The sequence below is a fragment of the Protobothrops mucrosquamatus genome, unplaced genomic scaffold (assembly GCF_001527695.2).
Source record: "Protobothrops mucrosquamatus isolate PMUCROS unplaced genomic scaffold, P.Mucros_1.0 scaffold154, whole genome shotgun sequence".
Taxonomy (NCBI): Eukaryota; Metazoa; Chordata; class Lepidosauria; order Squamata; family Viperidae; genus Protobothrops; species Protobothrops mucrosquamatus.
Window position 1 is genome coordinate 609,168 of NW_015386518.1, and position 23,680 is coordinate 632,847.

A 23,680-nucleotide genomic window follows, 5' to 3' on the forward strand; every position below is an offset into this window, starting at 1 on the left:
GAGAGGAGGTGGTTGATTATAGTATTAGACTGGCAAGAGTAGGCTCACCCAAGAGGTGTGGCCCAACACCCAGTTGCATTGAAGAAGAGGAGTTCATTCAAGCAGGTGTTTATTCTTCACAATAATTACTAACCTTACAGAGATTTACTGCATTCTTTACCATCTTGATTTTGAGAACTGGCTTTTCAAAGGCACCTCCTTCGCAGCCTACACAAATCGTAGGTGGCATTCTTCCAGAGCGGTTTAGGCCAGATCCAATGTTGCTCAGTTTCACGGTCCAGGCAAGGTTACTCAGAGTCTACTACGGGTTGAAAACGCTGAAATCTCCTAATCTAGCCACCGACTAATCCATCTTTTGGCAGAGTTTGTTTTGCGAAAGACCTGTATGTGGGAATGACCTTGGAGACTGGGCCCAGAGACGCTTAGAGAATCTCAAATCAGATAACAGTTAGCATAGCCCACAATTACATAATGGGCAGAGAAAGAGACTCAGAAGAGACCCTGTCTAGTTTCTCGACACTGTAAAGGAGATGGCGGGAGATTTGTCCTTTCAATTTGCAAGATTCGGTTAATGCGCCTTTACAATAAGGTAGAATTAGACCATCTGGGTGCGTTTTCTGTCTGGTCCGCTTGCTAAGGCTGACAAGACATCAGCAATTATTCAAGCAATTCACATAATTGTTAAAAAACGAATGTGGTATTCTCCTTGTGGAATACCACAAGAGAGAAAAGCTGGAGGGAGCAGACAAAAGGGCTTGCTACTGAACTTGTAGTCTAGAATTCATTTGCTTGATGTCCTTGTGAACCTGACAAAACTTTACAACTGTCTATTGGGGATACCATAATCTCTTTTTTTAAATCCATTTTGAATATCTTCACCAACTTGTTCTTATGCTTCTGAAGAGCTAGATTTCCAGAACAGGGGGCTAGGCTCAATGGGATTGGTTAAGTTAATAACTCAGAGGGTTGTGTGAGTCCAACAAAATGTAGAATTCATTTCCCACATTTATATTTATATATCAGTTTTGATTTTCTGGTGTTTTCTGAATAGCAAACAATAGAAGGCAGTATTTGCAAGAATTTGAAACATTCTTTGCTCAGGGTGAGATGATAAGCTTGGCCCTTAGAGGGCAGATCTTTTACTCTTTTGCCATAACTAACCACAGTACTGTTTTCTCCCACCGGGTGCAGTTGTGGCCACCAGAAGGCAGATTCTTCGTTCCTTGCTATTGTTTTATTTCTCCAAATGCAATAGCAAACTAAGTCCACAGGAGGGCAAAATACTTTAATCTTTCAAAATAGTCCCTCTTTTTTTTCCTCTGAGAACAGTTGTAAACTGTGGCCACCAGGAGGCAGACTCTTCATTCCTTGCTATTGTTTCATTTCTCCAAGTGCAATAGCAAAGTAAGTCCATCAGAGGGCAATATACTTCAATCTTTTGTAATACAATAGTCTTTTCTCTTCCTTTGGGTGCAGTTTCAAAGTCTGGCCACCAGAGGGAAGACTATTTTCTTAACATATAATAATTCCCTGGATGTTTTCTTTCTCTAGGTGGTATGGCAGTATGCGGCCACCAGGGGACAGACTCTTAATTCTTTGGAATAGTTCTAAAATGTTTCTTTCTGGGTGCAGTGGCCAAGTATGGCCACTGGGAGGCAGAAATTTCAGTTCTTTTTTTATATGGATGCAGCTGTACTGGGCCCAGAGAAAGAGAGAAAATTGCTTTAAATAATGTTATTTAATCTCTTTTTCCCCTTGCAGAACTCTCTCTAAAATATTAACAATTAATAAAAAAATGTAGTTTTGAAATATGACTTTGTTATTTTAGTTATTCAGCTGATTTTACCTATAGCCGGTGTTTTTATGAGTTTTTTCCAAAAACAAACACAGGACGAATGGAGGAATTCCTTCAAAGTTTTTCACATCCTCGTAATTTGGCATCAGCTGCTGATTTGATCTGTAATTCCAGTCATTTGACTGCCCCCAAGTGGTTCACCTCTCAAGTTCTCAATTTGGTTCACCTCTCAAGTTCTCAATTTGGTCCACCAGTTCCTCAATGTCACCACTAGGGGGCAGTCAAAGCTAGTTATTTTCCTAAGCTAGAGGTCTCTCTTTTCTGTAGTATGCTGTTAAAAGAACTAGTGTAGTTCTTAAGTCTTAAAGTTGCCAAGTTTGGAAAGTCCTGCTATAGCTTGTGAACTCAAAGCATCCCAAGGTGTCCAAAACAATTGTTATGGATGGAATGAATTGGCCGATGCTGATCATTGTTCCTCTTCTCATTTTTACAGTGTTCTCCAAATGAGAAAAAAAAGAGGTCAAAGAGGATCTTTCTGAATGCTGAATTCACTTCCGTTTTTGAGGTTCCTTAGGACCTGTTGGTGGAGTTGAGCTAAGGATGGTGCTAGCAATTCTTTGAACGTTAGAAGAACCGGATCTGCGTGAATTCTGATAAGACGCTGATGCTTATGCACTTGAACCTGTAGGACAGGAATTTGCTTCTCCCTCTTTTGCAGTTTTGAGACTGTGAATTGGCCCCTTGGGCAGTTTCTCCTGGAAAAATGTGAATATGTATTTGAAGTGCTTCTTGTTTTAAATTCTGCAGATTCCCCCTGAAGCAGGATGGCGCTTGCTGACGGAACAAACTCATGAGAAATGGACTGTACCTAGGAAAAGATGAATGTCCTCATCCACAATGGGTGGAGAGCGATGTTGCTTAATTAGACTGGTAAAATAAATGGATTACGCTTATACAATAAGGAATTACCAGTGACAATGAGCAAGAACAGTTCTTTTTTTTTTTTTTTGAAAAAATAATAATAATAACCCAGGCATGTCTTATAATAAGAAGATGGAGAAAGTATCTGAGATAAACCATGACCTGCCTTTTTCCATTCTCAGAAGAATCTGTCTTCTCATGTTTTAAAAATAATTTGCTGCACCTTTAGTATGACTTTCACATTTCTCTGGGGAAGGTCCAGAGCCTAGAAAATTTCTCTAGCATCTTTGAGCCCACTCAAAGAACACAAGACCCTGTTCTTCTCTTCCAAGTCATTCGAAGAGCTTGAGGTGAAAGATGGAAGATCTGACATGGGAAGGAACTGTGAAGCAACCCTATTAAGAAAATAGGATTATGTTTCTTCTTGAACCTTCTTTTGATGCATTTTCCAATTTTGCCGCATGTATTATTTTTGGGTCAGATGAAGGTCCACCAGGAATGGTGAAGAATAAAGTCTTGAAGAATGGTAGGATTTCTAAGCAGGCAACAACATGTTGTTAATAGATATCATTAGGAGCTACGGTGCACATATTTTTGAGGAAAGGAAATTCCATCCTCTCAAGGCTACCATTAAAGGCTCTTTATAACTTATTACTTACCATTTTGATGGCCTTAAATGATAGTTCCATGAAGTCTCCTGTGTAGGAACGTGGGACAGTGATAATAGGGTTGAGAGGTTACATTCTCCACTACACTTTTCGAAGCAGGAAAATTAGACATTCAGATTGAGCAAGGACTGGGTATGAGCAGTGTAAACACAAGGATTGATCTAGGGGTTTTTTTGAGTCGAGTTGGAGACGTGTGGTTGAATTTGCTCCCCAAAAATATCTGGTTGCAATGAAAATTAATATACTGCTCACAAAAATAAAGGGAATGCAAACTCCTTCAGTTCCATGTTAAAATGTTCCCTTTATTTTTGTGAGCAGTATATTTCATATATTACTAGAATATTAGTTCTCTCCTCCCTTCCCCGCCAAGCAATTAATTAATAGAATAAAAGAAGTCTGCAACCTTTTAGAAGTTTAACTCAGTTTATTATTGGAAGAGTTGGCATTTTGAGAATTAGAATTGTTTTAAAAAAACATTTTGCATAATATAAACATGTGAGCTTTATTTCAAAGACTAAGAATATTAGTTATAATCCCTAAAAGTTTTTTTTTTATTACAAACTGAGGATCATTTAGGAGATTAGTTCATTTCCTCCAATTTATCGCATCCTTCTGAAAGAAATTCCAAACCTGTTTGGTATAATGTTATCTAGATTTGTTTACCTTGGAGTAAGTCTTCTATGGAACTGAATGGGAGGGTCCTTAGAACCACAAGTTTACTCAGAAGCTTTGTTTGGTCAATGGGATAGATCTGAAGAACCAACTTTCAGATCCTCTCAGTATCAAATCTGATTAGTTGTCAATTAGCCACACATATCATGGCAAATTGATCATCATCACCTCTTCTGAAGATTGTGAGGAAATAGTGGTTCTCTAGACACAATGAATTCTGAGGTCTTCTACTACTTGATGCTTGCAACATTTTGTCATTAGTAAGGGTCCTTAATGTAGACCCACCTCATTGTTCTATATATAATACCACATAGAGTCTCAGTGGTCCTTATAATCTGATGCAATCCTCTGGAGGATTGAGGACATCCTCAAACATGGAGGGCGAGAAGCTGTCCTAGATCTGCTAATGGAAACTTCTCCATCAGACATTGTATGCTGCCTGCTTCTACCATCACTTTTATTCTCTAATCTCTGAAAATAATTGTGAACCTCTGATGGACCTCACTCCCATCAACATGGAAGAAGACATCATGGTGAGATCACATGAGAGTACCCCCATGGTGGGATAGTGATGCAAGAGCCAAGCATTCCTGCCCATAGGAGAATGGACCATCTACAAGTTCTGCAAACATCTTAATTGATTCAGGCCTTGGACTGATATAGAAAGTATTTTGAAATGCCACAAAATGCTATCTTTGAGGCAAAATGTGCAGATGACCTACATTTAGATAAGTTCATGGAAACCAGGTTTACTAGAAAACATCTCGGCGACTGGTAGCAACAAGATCCTGCAGCAATCCACTGATCCACCAAAAGCTGTTAAATAAGAATACTCAGCATTCCTCATTGATCACAAATCTTGGGAGTTTTCTATTTCCCCTCTTTTCTGGTACACCACATTCCCATGCAACCACCAGACACTAAAAGGACAAGCGATGCTACTTTGGAATCCATGGAGTCAAAAACCTTGATTGCCTGGGCTTTAAACCTAAATGGGACCCCAAGACAGGAGAAGAAACAGTCTACAACTTCTAAACCACTGGAAGAACAACTTAGATAAATGTCTCATCTGATCCATAGGTACGGTGGATGGTATGTTTTTCCTCCTGGATGCACCCTCACTTTTTATATATACAAATAAAAATACCAGCTGTCTTTACAGCGTCATGTCCACAGAAAGTTTAGTAAGATGATTGGGAATGCACGGAGTATAAGGCATTGCGGTATTTTGCCAGTCGGGATTGTTGTGACAATACGATGCTTCGGGGTGTCATTGACCGGCTGTACATCTCAGCCCAGGGTCGAGGGGGACGTCGGACATCAGGCAGAGGACGTTTGGTGCTGGTGTTGGTAGTAGCAAGGGCAGTTGAGGGCATCTTGCTGTCACACAGGGCCTTGGTCTCACTACCAGTGATGGCCTCAGATTCTGGAGGACACGAACTCAGAGTTTCTATCTTACACGCTTCTGGAAAAACTTCAAGGATGGGTCCCGGAAGCTCAACTTCAATAGGAGGGGGCTGGATAATTATTTTCATCTCTGGACCCTGGGAGATGCAGGATGAAGTGTCCATCAGCCCACATACTGTGGTGCAAGTCTTGGCCCGTGGAATTAGAGCTTTGACTTCACCTTCATCACCATTGGTGATGGCCTTTTGGTCACTGCCAGTGAGTGCGTTGTTACCGGAGCAGGAGTTGTAGACTTCCACAGTACACTCTTCTGCAGCTAACTCAAGGACCGGACCAGGAATGGTGACCTCAATCGGCGGAGGGTAGATCACCACTTTGTTTGAAGGTGCTTGTGTTATGCAGCGGGCTGTGCTGTTGAGCCCTGATGGGACGGAGGATGAGCGAGTTAGACGTTGTGGAGTAAAGGAGCAATCGGAGACAGATGTTGAACGGGGCAATGCAGGGCGTTGGGCGCCACTGGTGATACAGTTGGTTGAGCTTTTGATGATACATTCATTGGGGTAGCTGGTGAGGACTGCACCCGGGATGATGATGCAGACTGGCGGAGGCTGAATCACCACTTGCGAATCGGGAGAAGTGGTTGTACAACAGGGAGTATCTCCACCAGAAAGGGCAACCAAGCCTGAGGTTTTGGTGACAATGGCCGTGGAGCCCGAATCACAGCTCACCTCACAGCCGTTAGTGAGGCATGAAGTCTGGCTTTCCACCAGGCACTGATTTGGAGAGGTCTTGAGGCTCAATCCAGGTAAGGTGAGGACCAGGGGAGGTGGATGGACCACCACTTTGGCATCTGGGCAGGAGGTGACGCAAGGGGTGGTGACACACTTCACGCCTGAGCCAGACATTCTTCTGGGAGGATGAGTCTAGAAAGGAGACAGAAAGGAGACGAGCAAAATTATATGGGCGTTCAGCAGCCACATATGGTGAGAGATGGGCAGGTTGACCTCACCTTTTTTCTGAGAACATTCACTTCGTAAAAGGTCAACCACTGTTTCTCTCTAGTTAATCTAGTACAGGAGTAGGCAACCTTGGCTCTTTTATGACTCATGGACTTCAACTGCTGGCTCAGGAATTCTGGGAGTTGAAGTCCATGAGTCATAAAAGAGCCAAGGTTGCCTACCCCTGATCTAGTAGAACTGGTTGAAAATATCATTTGTTCTTATTTGGGATTCTGATCCCAACTGTCCTTCCTTCCTTCCTTCCTTCCTTCCTTCCTTCCTTCCTTCCTTCCTTCCTTCCTTCCTTCCTTCCTTCCTTCCTTCCTTCCTTCCTTCCTTCCTTCCTTCCTTCCTTCCTCTCCTTTCCCCCTCTTTTCGTATATAACTCAGGTCACGAACGTTCTCAAGACCTCCGCTCTTCTGACAGATGTCCCACAACTAGCCTCCCTCCTTATTTCATCCTCTATTTTCCTGCCAACACCTTCACTCCACTCTCATTCTGCTCCCTTTCCCTGCCTGAGAAGCCAGATTGACAGGGGCCACAACTGCAGCAAAGCAGCTAACATGCTCTGACGACTCACTTTACGAAAACTCACCTTAGCCAGGTGGTGTGTGCACAGCTATTTCACAAGCTTTATAGTTTGCCAGAGGATGTGGACACTCCCTGTTTTATTTTTCCCTCCCCCGTTTAACTACATCTTCGAACTGGTTTCAGGAAGCCAAACAGCTCCAGATTTGCTCAGAGATAAGAGATCAGCAGAAGGCTAAACTGGCGAGGAAGGAAAATTCAATGTACGGTAGGGTGGGGGATCTCAGAACGAGGAAATCAATCGGCTGAGCAAAGGGATGAGCAATGGGTCTTTCCAAATTCAGGTTTCTTGGCGGAGCGAGTTACAGTCAGATAAATCCTTTTTCCAATGTTGCTCATAACTGGGATGAAAGCACCGTTTCCCTCCTCCCAAATTGGGTAATATATTCTGAATTGTTGAACCAAGGAGAGTGCTGGACACATACAAATATAAATATCTAATGCTCCAGAGGAAATTAAAGGGGGTCTTTTTGAGAAGAAAGACATTTGTCAATGTTCCCATCTTAGATGGAGACTGGTCTTCCAAAATGGTCTCAAGAAGAGGCATGTTCTCTTGTATGCTAGAGAAGATGTCACCGATCTGATCTTCTAAGAAAACTGTTCTTGGACCCATTTCTTTAAGTAAGAGATTTAAAGTTCTTGTGTTAAAATGATTCCATCCATCCAAACATCCATCCGTCCATCCAATTTCTGGATAAATTCATTTGAGTTTTCTTTTATTCTTAGGGGTGCCAGCCATACCTCCCCCTTCATTTTTCTCTTTTCTCAAGTTCAACATTTGCGTTTTGGCAAATATCTTCTAAGCTTGTAAGTTTTTAGCACTTAATATGGCTGATAAATGTCAGAAAGAAAAAAGAAAGAGTCTACGTTTGAATGTCAATTTTGGTTGGAATCTGTCTCAAGGAGTTTTCTATCAGGGTCATGACAAAAAAACCAAAGTCAACATTTCACCTGGGCCATCTGGATCTGGATCTAGATACCTGATAGATTTAGTGATGCATCGAACAGTGGTTATAGCCTTATAGCCCTTTCATAAAGAAGCTATACTTTCTCTGTCAGGTGATCATGCTCAGATGGGCTAAGAAATGAGAGACTCTTCTATTTCCATTGATGGGACTTCTAGGAGTTTAAATAACCAGGGAGGAGCAACTATGAGGAGGCACCAAAGAGGTTGAGTTTCTCAAGATGAAGCTGGTGGTCTGGGTGTGATGGATGGATGAGCCCATAGATATGTTCTCATAGAGTTCATATCTTAGGAACAATGAATTATCAGGGATAAACCAGAGAGGAACCAGACCTGGTCATCAAAAGAAGCTTCTTGTGGTTCTCCAAAGATGGAGGAGAAAGCTAAAATGAGAAGGAACCTCACGTTGAGTACTCCCATACTCTCCTCTCTTAGCAAGACCTTCTCAACTGAGTAGCACCTACCTGCTGTGTCACCTGTGAGAGCCAACAACAAGGAACAGGTATGTCAAAGGCATTCTGCTAACAATGGGAGAGGTTCACAATCTGAATCATCTCTACTGGACGGGAAGGTGGCAATTACCAACAAAGATGTCTATCTATATGCCACAAAGAGTTTGCACAGATGAAATCTTTGTGTAAAGAGTTTACTTTGGGGAAATGAATACATCAAAGAATGATTTCTGGCAAATTTGAAACAAAGCCTTGCTCCCCAACATTTTGTGGGATTTTAAGTGGAATATCCCAAGAGGCAACTGGCAGGGAAACCTTCCACCATCCAGTCAGAGCTGAAGAAGCTTCTTGGATGAGAAGCGAAAACAAAGAAAAAACATCAAAGTCCAGTTGCCTCTTCAAAAAAAAAAACCACCTTTGGGACAACTATGATCTGGATGACTGAGAATCGCCATAAACATTTTGTGGAATATATACAACTAAAAAAAAGTTCTACGCAAAAGTTCAAACATATGAGGGGACGTTAGGAATCAAAATGTTTGCAGATATATTTTTTCAATCACTGGCTTTTTAGAAAATCACCTGTTATAGCTCGGACTACTTAGAACACTTCCCAACTAATGGGAGAAAAAAAACAACAGCTTGAAATTCCTCTCCTGCACTAGTCCCTACCCCAAATTAAGCAAACATTATTTTTTTTCAAATGCTCTGTTTGTAAAATAGGAATTCTAAGCAACGTGTGGGTTTTTTTTCCCTCTTAAAGATACAACTGACTAATTCTGAAGTCATTATTTTACCGAGAGGGAGAGCTTGCTGGTTGACCAAGAGGTGCAGTGAAATTAAATTAAAAAAGGGTGTGGACGCTGTTGCCAAATTACTTAGGTTGCTAAATGTCAGCATTTAAGGAACTGGTTTTGACAGGTCCCTGAAATCGTTGCTTTCATCTCTGAAAATAAAGGGCTTGTGAGTTGAAGGACGCCACAGATGAAAGAACGCTTGAATATAGGACAGAATTTTTCTATTGCTAGTTTAGGATTTGACACAGAGAGAATGGAGGAAGATTTGAAGTCCAGGGATATTAATGGAAACCTGATTATTGCTCTGTTTTTAATTTTTCCATTTTTAGAACTAATTAATCCACTACACTGAGAACTTTAGAGGTCTTCATTTGAACTAGATCTATATTTCACAGAACATAATGTAACGAGGTCGGAAGGGTCCTTAGAGGTCTTCTAGTCCAATCTCTTGCTCAAGCAGGAGACCTTATACCATCCTGGACAATCTCTTCTTGAAAATTTCCTGTAATGGAGCACCCACAATTTCTGGAGGCAAGTCGTTCCACTGGTTAATTGTTTTGTGCTATATATTCTTTTTCTTATTTTGAAATCCAGAGGCATGAATTTAGATCTCTCTCTCTCTCTCTCTTTCAAATTCTGTCCATCTGCTTAGATTTTTAAAGGAGAAATTGTATCTGGCTCCTCAGACAGACATTTAGTTCATTTTAAAGATTAAAAGATAAATAAAATTAGCACCAAACTATAATAAATAAACTGTTAAGACTCGGGACAACTTTGTGCACAAATAGCTCTTCTAAAGAATAGGTTGTTTGAAATTAAAAAAAGATTTGGGAGGAAAAGAGGATTATCTCAAGGAACTGATAGGAAGTGAAGTTTAAAAAATGGAAAGAGTGAAAAAAAGAATATTTTAACGATGTACAGAATGATTCCAATTTTACCAATGTGAAACGGAGGAGAAAGCTGAGGAGTGGAAAAACAAAAGAACACGAGAGCTTCCAGTAATGGAAAACTGGCATATTTTTTTCACCCGCATGAAAATAAAGAATGAAATCGGGAGGAGAGAGAATGAATTTGAAAATCTGAGGAGTTTAAAACAACCCCATCTTTGAAAGAAAGTGGAAGATCACAAGAAAAAAAAAGGCAAAGAAAATGCGAGTGTCAGGAACGTAAACCGACCTCCGGTACAAAACGGGAGAGAGGAAGAATTAAAATAAAATAAAACAAAATAAAAAAGGGTAAACTGAAAAATATAAAGAGAATTCAAAAAAGAGTAAACGGTAGCGGCCAATAAAAACAAGCACTCTTCCTTACGGTCAAATAACCCCTAAAGAAGTCGAAAACGTGAATGTAAGAACATAAAAACACTCTGGGACAAAATGGGAGAGGGGGGAATATTAAAATAATTTAATAGTTGGTTCTTCACCCCCTCTCCTCACAGTAATCCCAGTCAGACTTACCTGCTTCCCTCCACGCCTGGATCCTAGATCCCAAGAATCTGTTTTAGAGAGGCTCTGAGCTTTTTATAACAATTTCTAGACAGCCCTGGAGGGGATGAGGTGGCTTTCTCAAGACAAAGATCTTAATTAGATCCCAACCAAACCATCTTCCCCATATAGCATTTAGTCTAATTGTCAGAACTGCGGCTACAAGCCAGCACCCTAACTTGGACGTATGACCTGAACTTTGCACTGTCCAGATGGCTCTTTTTATAGACCGGCAAAGGGACATCCCATCCCATCCCATGGGGTTTCTTATTAGCCTAAGCTCAACTCCAAATCTTGGCTTGTAGCACGTTATATGGGCTGCTGCTTTGGGAAAACCGTGGCGTGCTGAAACGTACTTCACCACCTGGATAGGCTTCTCGTTGTCTCCTTTCAGAGTATCCCCTGAGTCAAAAGGTTTCCCAGCACCTCCCTGGACCAACCCAAAATTTCCATAACCACATCTGAGAGACGGTTGAGATGATGTAAGAATAATATCAACCCGACTTGAAATCTCGGGGCTGTTTATACAAGCCTACATGAGTCGACACTGCCTTAATGAGACCGCCTCTTAATACATCCAAAACCCCATTTCACCCCCTCCCCTTTTTAAAAAAAATAGAGAATAAGACAAGGAGGATGATCAGATTCTAGAGGAATTGAAAGTAGGTGACATCTTAATCTTAATCAGAATAGAGCTGGATGGGATCTTGGAGGTCTTCTAGTCCAACCCCCTGCTCAAGCAGGAGACTTTATACCATTTCAGACAGGTGGCTGTCCAGTCTCTTCTTTAAAAACTCCAACGATGAAGCACCCACAACTTCTGGAGGCAAGCTGTTCCACTGGCTAATTGTTCTCACTGTTAGGAAATTTCTCCTTAATTCCAGGTTGCTTCTCTCTATGATGTAGTTTCCCTATATTGTTTCTTGTCTTGCCTTCTGGTGCTTTGGAAAATAAGGTGACCCCCTCTTCTTTGTGGCAGCCCCCCAAATACTGGAATACTGCTATCATATCACTCCCTAGTCCTTTTTTCTAGACTGGCCATACCCAAATCCTGCAACCGTTCTTCATATGTTTTACCCTCCAGGTCTTTGATCATTTTAGTTGCTCTTCTCTGAAGTTTTGCCAAAGTCTCATGATTCGGGGACAGTTATTTCAATTTAGCTTTTGTCAGTGTGGTTTTGTCTGCTTGGATATCCAATATCTAAGGGGCTGCCACAGAGAAGAGGGGTCAACCTCTTCTCCAAAGCACCTGAAGACAGGACAAGAAGCAACGGATGGAAACTAATCAAGGAGAGAAGCAACCTAGAACTAAGGAGAAACTTCCTGACAGTTAGAACAGTTAACCAGGGGAACGACTTGTCTTCAGAAGTTCTGGGTGCTCCAACACTGGAAGTTTTAAAGAAGAGATTGGGCAACCATTTGTCTGTGTTTTCTGCTTGACAAGGGGTTCAACTAGAAGACCTCCAAGATCCTTTCCAACTCTGTTATTCTGCCTCACCTGCAAATACAACAGGAAGGGAGACGAGAAGAAGACCTACACACAGATGCAACACACTCCTTCATTTTCCAGGAGGAGGCAAAAAGACCTCTGTTTCATTTTGTTGTGATAATAAACTCTACCACACTACCAAAGAAAACCTACCCAAAAATCTATAGTCTCCTGAAGACAAGATGGAAAAACACACCCAGGGAATGAGAAGATAGATTTGGACATATTATTAATTTCAACGGGGGAGGAACGGTTGCAAGTAATTCCTCTTCTAAGTCTTGCCGTAGGCCAGTAGAAAGGTCCAGATGATGGGTTTTGAGGAGAAGGAAGGAATGTCAAGGATTGAGCCTCCACATGTAGCCCAAACCCATTAAATTATCACACTGCATCCTACAGACGCCCATGGGTGTTTGATTTAATTTAGGCACTTGGTGGGTGGAGCGTAGCTGAGAGGTGAGTATAGCAAGAGGATTTACAGTGATGAGTGAGTGATAATCCCACAAAACATTGTGGTATAATTATGTCTGCTTGATGTTTAGTCAGTTGACCAAACTCTTGAGGACCATCTACCATACCTTTGGTGTAACACATAGCTAGGACAGGCACTTGGGCTGGACACAAGATTTCTCCCAGCCTTTGGGAAGGTTAGTGATGGGCCAAGGATCAGTGCAAATCAAAAGCCCATGGTTAGCTGGGTCTGGATGACACACAAAGCCCTAAAGTAGGGTTTCCAATCTGGAACTTGGATTAATGTGTAGGCCGTGTCAAATCTGAAAAAGGCACCCCGTTCTTGGTTGAACATATGGAAGACACCCAATTGTAGAAATGAGGAACAACAATCAGAATGAGAAGTTACAAATTAGAGACTGAAATTTGATCGGGACACAGGATGTTGGTGCCTTAGAAAAAAGAAATCCAATTTTGCATATCTGGCTTGGTAACTGTAAACGGGAACTGGCGCCTGGAATTTTAATTGCTCACAAGCCCAAGTTGAGTCAGAGGGGGGTGAAATGGCTGCTTTAAAAAAGCTGTAATTTTAAGCTGTGTCAGTATATAGTGGACTTTAGAAAGTCATAGGGGACCATTCCAATCTATATTGGTCAAATACCACTTTGAGAAATGCTGTGCAAACTCAACCATCATGACCTTTAAACCGTGACTGGGACTTAGTCTCTTTCTCGAACCCATTTCAGAAAATGCTTCCCACCAAAGACTCTTTGTGATGCTCTCAGCAACCTTAGGTCTGCCTTAATTACCTCTCCTCCGCCAGCAACCCTGCTTTGAAACGCAGCAGATCTTTTTTGAGATAACCAAGTCTTTGAAGAAGAAGTACCTTGAGTTTACTCAACTTCTCACTGAGATTGATGGGCGAATGACGCCCTCTAAAGGAAGCAGGGCAGAAGACATGGCACAGGTGTTCAAGAGTGGCAGCAGCTGGCACATATTTGCCAAGGCTTCACCCATGAGATGATATATCAGTCCAAGAAGGCTTGATCGGTAGATGGTCTCTTTGCAGAATGATTTTCTCACGCTATAGGTTCATCTCCAGAATTCTCCATTGAATTTTGAGATCAGGGCTTCGGTGGTTGGCCTTAGTTTCCTGTCCCCTCAGTTCATTTGCATATCACCACCCCTCTTTTTGCATATTGCCCCTTTAGCATCACTGATTGATAATGAAGAGCGAAAACTCTTCTTCTCAATGACAGTGGGTGGATTACTTGGTGAGATGGGACCACGTTTCTAATCAAAATCCAATTAAATAGATCCCTGCATGTTTTTGTCCTGAATATTATAATGTCTCTTATACCTGACCACTCTTCTATATCTTAAATGATTTATATATCCGATTGCTCTACAGCTTCTCTTTGGTTTATTGTACTATTTTGTTCTACAAGCATATCCATTCTCTAGTTTGAAAGGGCATTTAATTCCAAGGACCCTCAAGAACATCTCTCAAAGCACTTTCCAAAGTTCTTATCCTGGATCAAATATTATTTCTGGGATGTTTGTGACTCACAAACACCATACAATGTTCCTGTTCTGGAATAAATTTTACAACTCAGCTCCAGAGTTGTAGTGTGAAAATATTAGCATTTGAAGGTTCCATTCTGAGGGAATATGACTGACTCTTCAAGGTTAGATTTCTGAATTCATGAAGTCACTTTATGGGTTAAATCAAAGAGTATTACTTCAGATGGTTTTTAGGATTAAGTTTATATCAATAATAAACTTGAGGGGAGGAATGTTTCCAGAATACAGATCACAAAGTGAAAATAATGGACCCTCTATAGTTTGATAGGCTTAAAATGTCCTATACTTACATTCCTGTGATCTCTCATTGTGTTAAATTGATGTTAATTGTCCAACCTTGAATAATAGTTCGGTTAATTGAGTTTCTTCATTTAATCTTAGCTGAGCAACCTGAATGATATTATCTCTGTTTCTTAGGAAAAAAAGCATCATTTTGATGTTCCTTCTGGCCATCTTGATATTCTGGTTTAAATGTTCTCCTGACTCAGAATTCTAAAAAAAGAGAAATTCTTCTCCAAATGAAGCTTATGTGTTGAAACCCCACCCAAAGCAGCTAAGTTTAAAGCAGCTAGTCCTCACATTTAACTTCATTGAAGTTAATCCCAAACCCAGAAACGTTGAGAGATTCTTTCTGAATTTTGCCATGGCAAGCAAAATTAGGGTAGCATTTAAATCAGTGTTTCCCATCCTGGCCCACTTGAAGATGTGTGGACTTTAACTCCTAGAATTCCCCAGCCAATTTCTCATTGTGTTAAGGGTTGGAGAAAGAAGGAAGGAAGGAAGGAAATAGAAGTATTAGGTATGTTCATCAAGTTAAGTTCTTTATACAGGTGGGATAAAGAAAATCTAATAATAATAAAGTAGACACATGGAACTCTGGACTTCAGAAATATTAACCACCAAGACTTTTAGCTGAATTTATTTGGGATTGCTTTAGGTTACGAAAGAAATCCAATTTTTTTTTTCTAACATTCCTTGAATTTTCACCAGTTACAGCCAGGCATCAGGTGAGAAAGCCAGTCTGGATCGGTAGAGTGTCACCAGAGCCGATCTGAATCTAGAGCTTGGCTCCAATTCTAGATTGGACAGATCTTCATCGATGAAGTCAGAAAGCATCGCTCGTCCTCCTACCCTCATTCCTCCACGTGCGCAGGGGTTACGCTGTGTAATCTGCAAAGGTTGGTTGGGGCAGAAGAGGGCAGGACCTGGGATGGTCAGAACAAAGGGGGGTGGCCGTATTGCCACCGTGGAAGGCGGACATGATGCGTAGCAGGGGGATCGCCTGTCCATTTCAGCAGATGGAGGTGACTCTACAAGGAAAGAAAACCGGGGACAAGAAAAGGACCATCAGAATGGGCATAGCTGATTGGACCTTTCTGACGGAGGCTAAGAGCAGCTATTGGTGAATGATGGTCTCTCTGCCTAACCTACCCCTGAAAGATTATTTTAACATTACATGCAAAATTCTAGAAAGATAGTCCTACATATTAAGAATGATACTAATTTTTAGAGCACCACTCCTTTTGTAATTTAATGGTCACCAGGTTAAATTAACAATTCCAGCTCTGACTTCAGCTCCCGGCTTCTGGGAAAATAAAATCGGCCCCAGATTGTATTTTTAGAAGCTCTCTTTTGAGTCTTACCTGGTTGTCTAGGTGAGGAGGTATCTCAAGAAGAAGCTTCAAGCAGCATTGTGTGCCGTGTGCATTTTTATAGCACTTTGAGGGCAGGGATTGAGAATATTTTCCCCCTCCCAAACACGACAGTGTGAGTTGACGCCTCACTGGGGTTTAATGTCATCTTTGCTCCACCAAATTACTTTTAATTATTCGCTTCCCTGGTTGTGAAGGCGGGATTGTCATAATCTTTGATAAGAGCATTCAGATTCTGTATAATTCTTTTCAAAAGGGAGGGAGGCTGTTCTCAAAAGTCATCTGGTTATGTTGGGTGGGATACATCTTAGCTGTGTCCTGTTATTGAAAGGGGGAAGTGGAAATGTCTTTCCTTCTTCTTCTTCTTCTTCTTCTTCTTCTTCTTCTTCTTCTTCTTCTTCTTCTTCTTCTTCTTCTTCTTCTTCTTCTTCTTCTTCTTCTTCTTCTTCTTCTTCTTCTTCTTCTTCTTCTTCTTCTTCTTCTTCTTCTTCTTCTTCTTCTTCTTCTTCTTCTTCTTCTTCTTCTTCTTCTTCTTCTTCTTCTGCTTCTTCNTAAGATGCCTTGGGCAAGGAATTGAGACTTATAAAATGACACTTGTAAGGCAATAAACATCTTAATGAGGACTTCCTGTGTATCTCCTCTAAATATCTTCTCTTGGGAGATTCTCTAACCGCAAATTGGCATAGCTCTTCCTTCTTTCCTTGACTGAGAAACATTGAAGCTGGTTTGAAATAACTACTGTTGACATACCTAAGCAGAAATGGAAGACATTCATTTCTCTGGGTTTGGCTTCCTAAAACCCAGAAGAGCTAGCCTCCTAAAACCAACCAGCAGCTCTTAGGATGAATGCTGTTTCAGAGGAAGGGGAATATACTAAAAGTATAGTTGTGTGGCCCTGAACATTAGATACAAATGGGCAGTCTTCTTTGATCTGGAGAGCATCAATCAGGGTAAAATCTGTGTAGTATAGCAGGAGGGATGAAGGAGTTAGATTAGGAAAACTTGTGTCGCTATGAAAGCTCCCTGAATGATTCTGGATCAGTCACAGTCTCTTGAGCCTACCTACCTCACAGGGTTGTCGCTACAGAGAAAAACTGGAGAGTAATATGTAGCTCTGGAGGAGAGATGGCACATCAAACTGAGAAAGAAAGGAATACAGATTCTTAAGCATGGCAAATATTGGATATCACTTCCATCAACTCAGAAGAGAGGTAGACAGAATCAGGGTTTAATGAAAGGAACTGGCAAGGGTTGTCTTCTCATAAATGGACACTGGTGGATGGACATGAACACCAAGACCACATTTTGAGAATGAAGACGCTCTCTCTGGGACAGCTCTTTTGTGGCAGGATCTACAAGATGTTCTCCAAAGCCCCAAAGTGCCCACCCTGGTTCTAAAATTTTAGAGGGACTTTCTATTCCATTTTGGGAAGGATACATTGGTTCTGTGTCTTGTGCAGGTTTGCTGAAGGTAGACTTTCAAAATGCAAGAGAAATAACCAGTCTCCTCCACATGTTAGGACAGCGAGGAAGAATAGGTGGAGTCTTCTTCACTTACTAGGTGGAGTCTTCTTCACCTTGAGGAGGATTTGGGGTGGCTGAAGTTGGCATAACAGGGAGATGTGGTCCTAGATACAAAGCGTGCAGCTGTTTTCTTAGATAAGGTTGATGATTCCACCCAACTATCCAGAAATCTGGCAGGCTGCTCAACCTGGCCTATCTCTTAAGGTTCTCACTGATAGGGAGTATCAATCTTACACATCTGCTGAACTCCTCAAAGTTGGGTGTATCCCAGGCTTTGCTCATTTGGAATTCAACTGGGTCATTTTCCCCGCCCTGGATCTCTTTTGTTCAAAGCCAATTGTAATCAGTGTCTGATTCATTCAGAGTGGTGCACCAATTTGGCAAAGGTGTGGAGATAGCCTTCGTATTTGACAGGTGAGGGAGATAATTTAAGATGGTTTTCCTAGATTTTTTTTAAAAAAAAAAAAACGCCCTCCAGTTGGTTGCGTAAAGCCACACACAGCAGTTTGTTTCTACCTAGAAGAAGTTGCTCTGGGTTTGTGAGGCAGAATCCCACGTTCAACGGTTGATCTTGCTTTCTGTTATGAAAACAGCATTAGCATAGCTAGAATAATTTCAACTTAGTAGAGTGCTGGGAAATGTATTCTTAACCTTCCTTCTCTGCTTTAATCATCCTTTAACCTATTCTTCACTACTGGCCACCCTATAAGGTAGACCAGACCAAGAAACCAATGCTATATAGATCTAAAATTATACAGGTAGTCCTTGACTTACAATTTACTGAGTAACCATTCAAAGTTAGGACACCACTGAAAAAAAAGTGAGCTAGGACCATTTTTCACATTTATGACCATTGCAGCATCCCCAGGGTTATGTGATTTACATTCGGATGCTTGGGAACTGACTCATATTTATGACGGTTGCAGTGTCCCCCTGGGGTCACGTGATCTCCTTTTGCGAACTTCTGATGAGCAAAGTCTATGGGGAAACCAGATTCACTTAACAACCGTGTTACTAATTTAACAACTGCAGTGATTCGCTTAACAAATGTGGCAAGAAAAGTCGTAAAATGGGGCAGAACCCACTTAACACATTTCTCACTTAGGAACATACATTTTGGGATCCTTTGTGGCTGTATGTGGGGGACTGCCTCTATTATCTGAACAGAGATAGTAACAGAATCTTGCATATTTGTCCTTCAAGGCCATTCCTGGCGCCCTTTAAATCTACTTTTAACTCCAGAATTGACCATCTCTAGTTATTGCCAACCACAAATAACGTCTTCTCTGTAAGTTTGCCCTCCCTGCTTTGAAGGTGGTGTCAAAAACTGTGTGGAGCATTAGTAAATTGTTTAATTTAACGAACTGCAAAGCCGATGGGAAGCTCAGGATCCCAAATCATCTGCTCTTCAATTTTGTTGAATTTGCAGACGCGGTTGGGCGTCTTCAAGAAATGGGACCAAGAGATCTCCAACAAATTCAGATGCATCTGATAATTAAGAACAACTGGAGTAAGCATGACATGTCTGGGATGGTACCCAAGGTGTTTACACAGCTGTGCGTAACTGAGATACTCCAGTATTTAAAGTATTAAGGCTAAAAATCCATTATTCTTCTTGGGTAACCTTGTTGGGTGGAGTCATTATTATCCTGAACATGGAAGAGAAGAAAAGATGAGCAAACACACAACCCAGCAGTTGTTTACTACTGTTGCATTGATAATCAATTGTTGGGGGAGTCCACCTCAGGTGATTTCTTCATCCTAATTTCTTTTCAGGTGTCAATGGTTGGCATTGAGCCTGGTGGTGAGTCATGCTCAGCTGTTGGTGGACCAAGAGGTATAAGAAGTTTGACACGCAGCACCTTCCTTCAGCACCTCTCTGGAGTCTTTCGATCCTTCCATCGAGAAGAACGAGGTAAGTCAGAGCAAGTATCTTCTACCCTAAGATCAAGGGTGATCTGAATGAAGAGCAGGTGATGTCTTTGAGATGGGTTCCATAACTTCACTTCTCTTGCACTTTCTTCATGTCTTTGGGTTCTGAGGATCTGGCAATGTTCCCAGTTAGGAGATGTTTAGAAGGAGATTTAACCAATGACTATACTTCATTGAAACAATTGGATGGATGCTTTTGTTTGCATCTCTCTTTTCTCCACATCAGCAAAAGAAGTCTTCTGTCCTTCCTTCATGTTTCTAGAGTTTTAAGACCGTGAGGAACCAAGGTAAGATAGATGCCCAAGCTGGACCATTCACCATCACAATAAAGACAGTAAGGCTTTTGAAGAACCTAAAGTATTGGTCCAACTATGATCCTCCAGATCTTGTTGGAAAGAACTCCCTTCATCCTTGGCCGAATTGAGGGGAGATGGACTCCAATATCTGGACTAGATGGTGGGTAAACAAAGGAGGACAATTCACCTCTTCCTTTACGAACTCTATGTCCTGTATTGGTTCTATTCCTGAATTCTATTCCTGAATTAAATGAATTAATTCTGAAATTGGGTAATGCGTATTCCACACTACTTCTGACTTTCCCTGTCTTTATTAGTATTCTTTCTACCAACTGCATCAGCATGGAAACTCTTCTCCATTGGTCCTCATCTGAGAGAAACCTCTGCCTCTCGCTCTTCTCTTTCAGAGCAACAGTCCTCCCACTATGATGTCCGAGTGCTACGCCAGCTGTCCTGCCTCGACGGTCACAATTCAGCCGCCTCCTTTTGTCCTAAATATTCCAGGACCAGCATTATACTGCCCTGACCAAGCCTTTGGCATTGAACAACACAATCCATGTGCAGGCTTTGGTGGCGTGGTGGTGAGAGGTGGCGGTGGCATTGGTATTGAGGGTACTGTTGGAGGAAGTATGGGTGCTTTGGGTCCTGGAAGAGGAGGCTGGGGTGGTAGCTGGAGTGGTGGAAGCGGAGTAGGGAGTAGGATGGGTGGTGGCTTGGGTGTTGGTGGAGTAGGACGTGGTGGTTTGGGCATTGGAGGACTTGGAGGACCCACAGGTGGTCACCTGGGCATTGGAGGACTTGGAGGACCAACAGGTGGTCACCTGGGCATTGGAGGACTTGGAGGACCCACAAGTGGTCATCTGGGCATTGGAGGACCTGGAGGACCCACAGGTGGTCACCTGGGCATTGGAGGACTTGGAGGGCCCAGAGGTGGTGGTCTGGGCATTGTTGGACCAAGGGGTACCACAGCAGGTTTGAGTGGAGGTAGCAGAGTAGGGGGCACTGTAGGTGGTCGGAGAGGCAGTGTTGGGATAGGCAGCATCACTGGTGGTGATTTGGGCAGTGGTGAAGTTGGAGCTATGGGTGGTCGGAGAGGCAGTATTGGAGCTGGGGGTTCTACAATAGGTTGGAGTGGAGGTAGCGGAGTACGGGGCACTATGGGTGTTCGCAGAGGCAGTGTTGGGACTAGCAGCATTGCTGATGGTGATTTAGGCACTAGGGGAGTTGAGAGCATCAGACATGGTAGTTTGAGCCCTGGTGGAAGAAGGGTCACCACAGGAGGTTGGAGTGGAGGTAGCGGAGCAGGGGTTAGTGTGGGGGGAGGGAGAGATAGTATTGGAATGGGAGTCACTATGGGTGGTGGAGGTGGAGTAGGGATCAGCACGAGTGGTCGCAGAGGCAGTATTGGAACAGTGAGTGTCACTGGTGGCGATTATGGCCTTAGCGGAACAAGGGGCAGTATGGGAGGTGGCTGGACTAGTGGCCGCCGAATAAGTGGAAGCCACCGACGTGGTAGCATTGGGTACCACAGTGGTGGATATGGTGGTGGTTACGGCAGTAGTGGATACAGTGGCTTTGGCAGTGGAGCATACGGTGGTGGTAGCGGACATGGTGGTGGTTTCAGCAGTGGCAGATATGGTACCTGTGGATATGGAGGTGATTATGGTGACACAGGATATGGCTCTGGATATGGAGGTGGCTATGGCCACACAGGATATGGTTCTGGTGGATATGGACGGATCGGATACTCTGTTGGCGGAGGGAATGGATACAGAAGTGGTGGCTTCAGCAGCAGATCTTATGGAGGTTCCTATGGAGGCCCTTCAAACATCTACTCCCATTACTGAACATGGAAGAAATAACTCAGAAGTCCCTGAACAACTGGAGAAGAAAAACATGAAACTGAATGCTATGTTTAGATTGATGGACTTAAGACAGAACCATTGTCTTCTGACAACACCAACTCAGGTCTGAAATCTTAGACAGGTTTCAGTTGACTTCTCTGTCTTCCTGTTCTCTCATCTGATGGCACCCCAAAAGAGAGTTAATTTCCTTTCTGAGTTCTGCTGGTACTTTCTGGACTGGAGGAAGTGGTAGAGATCATGGACCTAGCCTGCTGGGGAAATGGAGATATTTTATTCCTACAGGCTTCAAAACTGTGTTTGTCTAAAATCCAGAAACACTCAATATATATATTTATAAGCAACAAGTATCTGCTACAGCAAGTTAAAACTCATGTCTCTGCTTAGCTACCCTGAACCTAACCTGCAGCTAGAATTGAACCAATGCTTCGTTATTTCTTTTGTTCTTCTGATTAAATTTCCTTTTGCATCATACATTTTTCTCCTCTTTGTTTTCCTCCTACATTCTACCAAGCGCTCCCAAACTGTTATAAACCACAAAGTTGTTTGAAATTGGAGGGTGGGGTGATGGGGTGGAGGAGAAGACATGATTTTCGCAAATGAGAAGCACATCAAATAATGCTCAAACAGAACTGCAAACCTCCAGTTGACCACTAGAAGAGAGAGATGAAAAATGTTTTGCTTCCCACTAGGGATCATCGTGGGGAATTTTCCAGCCAAAGCTTGATCTCTTACTTCTAAATGAAGAAATGGCACTCAAGATATTGGCTGAAAGAAAATTATGGGGAGGAAATACTAGATTTTGCTGGAAAGAAAACTGGATCTGTAGTTACAAGATGAGAAGAATTGGACTCTTGATACAAACCTCTTTACACATTCCACTAGTCCAAATTGTCTCAATTTTGCAAATACCAGCTGTCGCCACAAGAGGGTGCACTCTTACAAATGTATCAGGATGCGTAGAAATTTTATTTATTAATTTATTTATTCAGCGTGGAGAATTTTGAAAGATTTTTTTTTTAGCCAGTGTTCATAAATCACAAGGGACTTAGTTTCCTGGTGACCTGCCAAGCAGATCTCAAAGACCTGAAGAGAGAAGAAAAGATCTGAAACCTTCAGCTGTTTAGAAAAATAACAACAATCTTTTTGAAGCGAAATAATCTTTTCCTCCCCCCCCCTCCCTTTGGTTCATATTTCTTAAACCCCAGCAAACCCCAAGAGGCTGTAATCTAGTTTAGTCCCAGATTTTCCGTTTGTGTTCAGAGTTGTTTAGGATTCTGGTCGTGGAGAATGTATGCTGGAATAAAGACCTAGCCTAGGAGTTGCATTTGATTTATTTAGATAAATCCTCAATTTCGTTCTTGGATAATTGTAATCCGGGTGTCTTTCTAAACTCTTTGCCTTTTAAAGAAGCGTGAGAGGGAAGGTCTGCCAGTGATAAAATTCTCCATGGAACTGGAGCGAATTCGGTTTAAGGGCAAATGTAGTCCCACTTTCCAAGTTTATAATCTCAGAGGCATGACAGGCGGAGGAAAAAGCGATGCGGATGGTAAAGAAGAAAAAAAAAAAGCAAATTGGGCACCAGTTTTTCAAGCTGCAATTCTTATCACAACTGCATTTCTGAGAAGTTGATTGGAAGATGAGATATCGAAAAAGAAGAAATTTTTAGGGAAAGTGCCAACATGTTTTTGTTTTCCTTATCTTTGCGTGCAAAATAGTCTCTAACCGCTAAACCACACTGCCTTTTGGACAGGAGAAGAATACATCTCACCCTCCCTGTTTTAAGTAAATTTGTTGTGCCTTCCAGGATTGTGCGGTCTACCACAATGATGTGAGATACGTGCTATTTGTTTATTTAAAACTGTGGTCCTACTGTATATTTAAGCATTTCAGAACAGCACTGATGTAACGTAGGAGGGAAGCAAACAATTAAACGAAGCCATTTAGATAAAAACTAGACACGAGCCAAGCCACAATTTACAACTCTCTTCCATTCTCTGGAATGAAATTAATTAGTAAACAGTTTTGGAGAGGAATTTTAAAATAATCTACTGGGCCCATAACTGGCTAGAGCAACGTTTCTCAACCTTGACAATTTTAAGGTGTGTGGACTTCAACTCCCAGAATTCCTAATCAGCTACTGATAT

At 42.0% G+C, this 23,680-nt stretch overlaps 1 protein-coding gene across 1 annotated transcript; it reads left to right on the top strand.

The window, feature by feature from the left end:
* The first annotated feature begins 20,099 nt into the window (after positions 1 to 20,099).
* On the top strand, positions 20,100 to 21,518 carry HRNR (hornerin). Its single transcript, XM_029283620.1, has 3 exons — positions 20,100 to 20,244; positions 20,296 to 20,808; positions 21,139 to 21,518. The coding sequence occupies exons 1-3, from the start codon at positions 20,100 to 20,102 to the stop codon at positions 21,516 to 21,518; spliced, it is 1,038 nt and encodes a 345-aa protein (XP_029139453.1).
* The last annotated feature ends 2,162 nt before the right edge of the window (positions 21,519 to 23,680 follow it).

Excerpts from the sequence above, each read along its gene's own strand:
- HRNR (XM_029283620.1), top strand. The coding sequence starts at position 20,100 with ATGTCCGAGTGCTACGCCAGCTGTCCTGCCTCGACGGTCACAATTCAG. Across the intron at positions 20,245-20,295 it reads TCCATGTGCAGGCTTTGGTG|GAAGTATGGGTGCTTTGGGT; the intron begins GCGTGGTGGTGA and ends GTACTGTTGGAG. Across the intron at positions 20,809-21,138 it reads TACAATAGGTTGGAGTGGAG|GTGGCTGGACTAGTGGCCGC; the intron begins GTAGCGGAGTAC and ends GCAGTATGGGAG.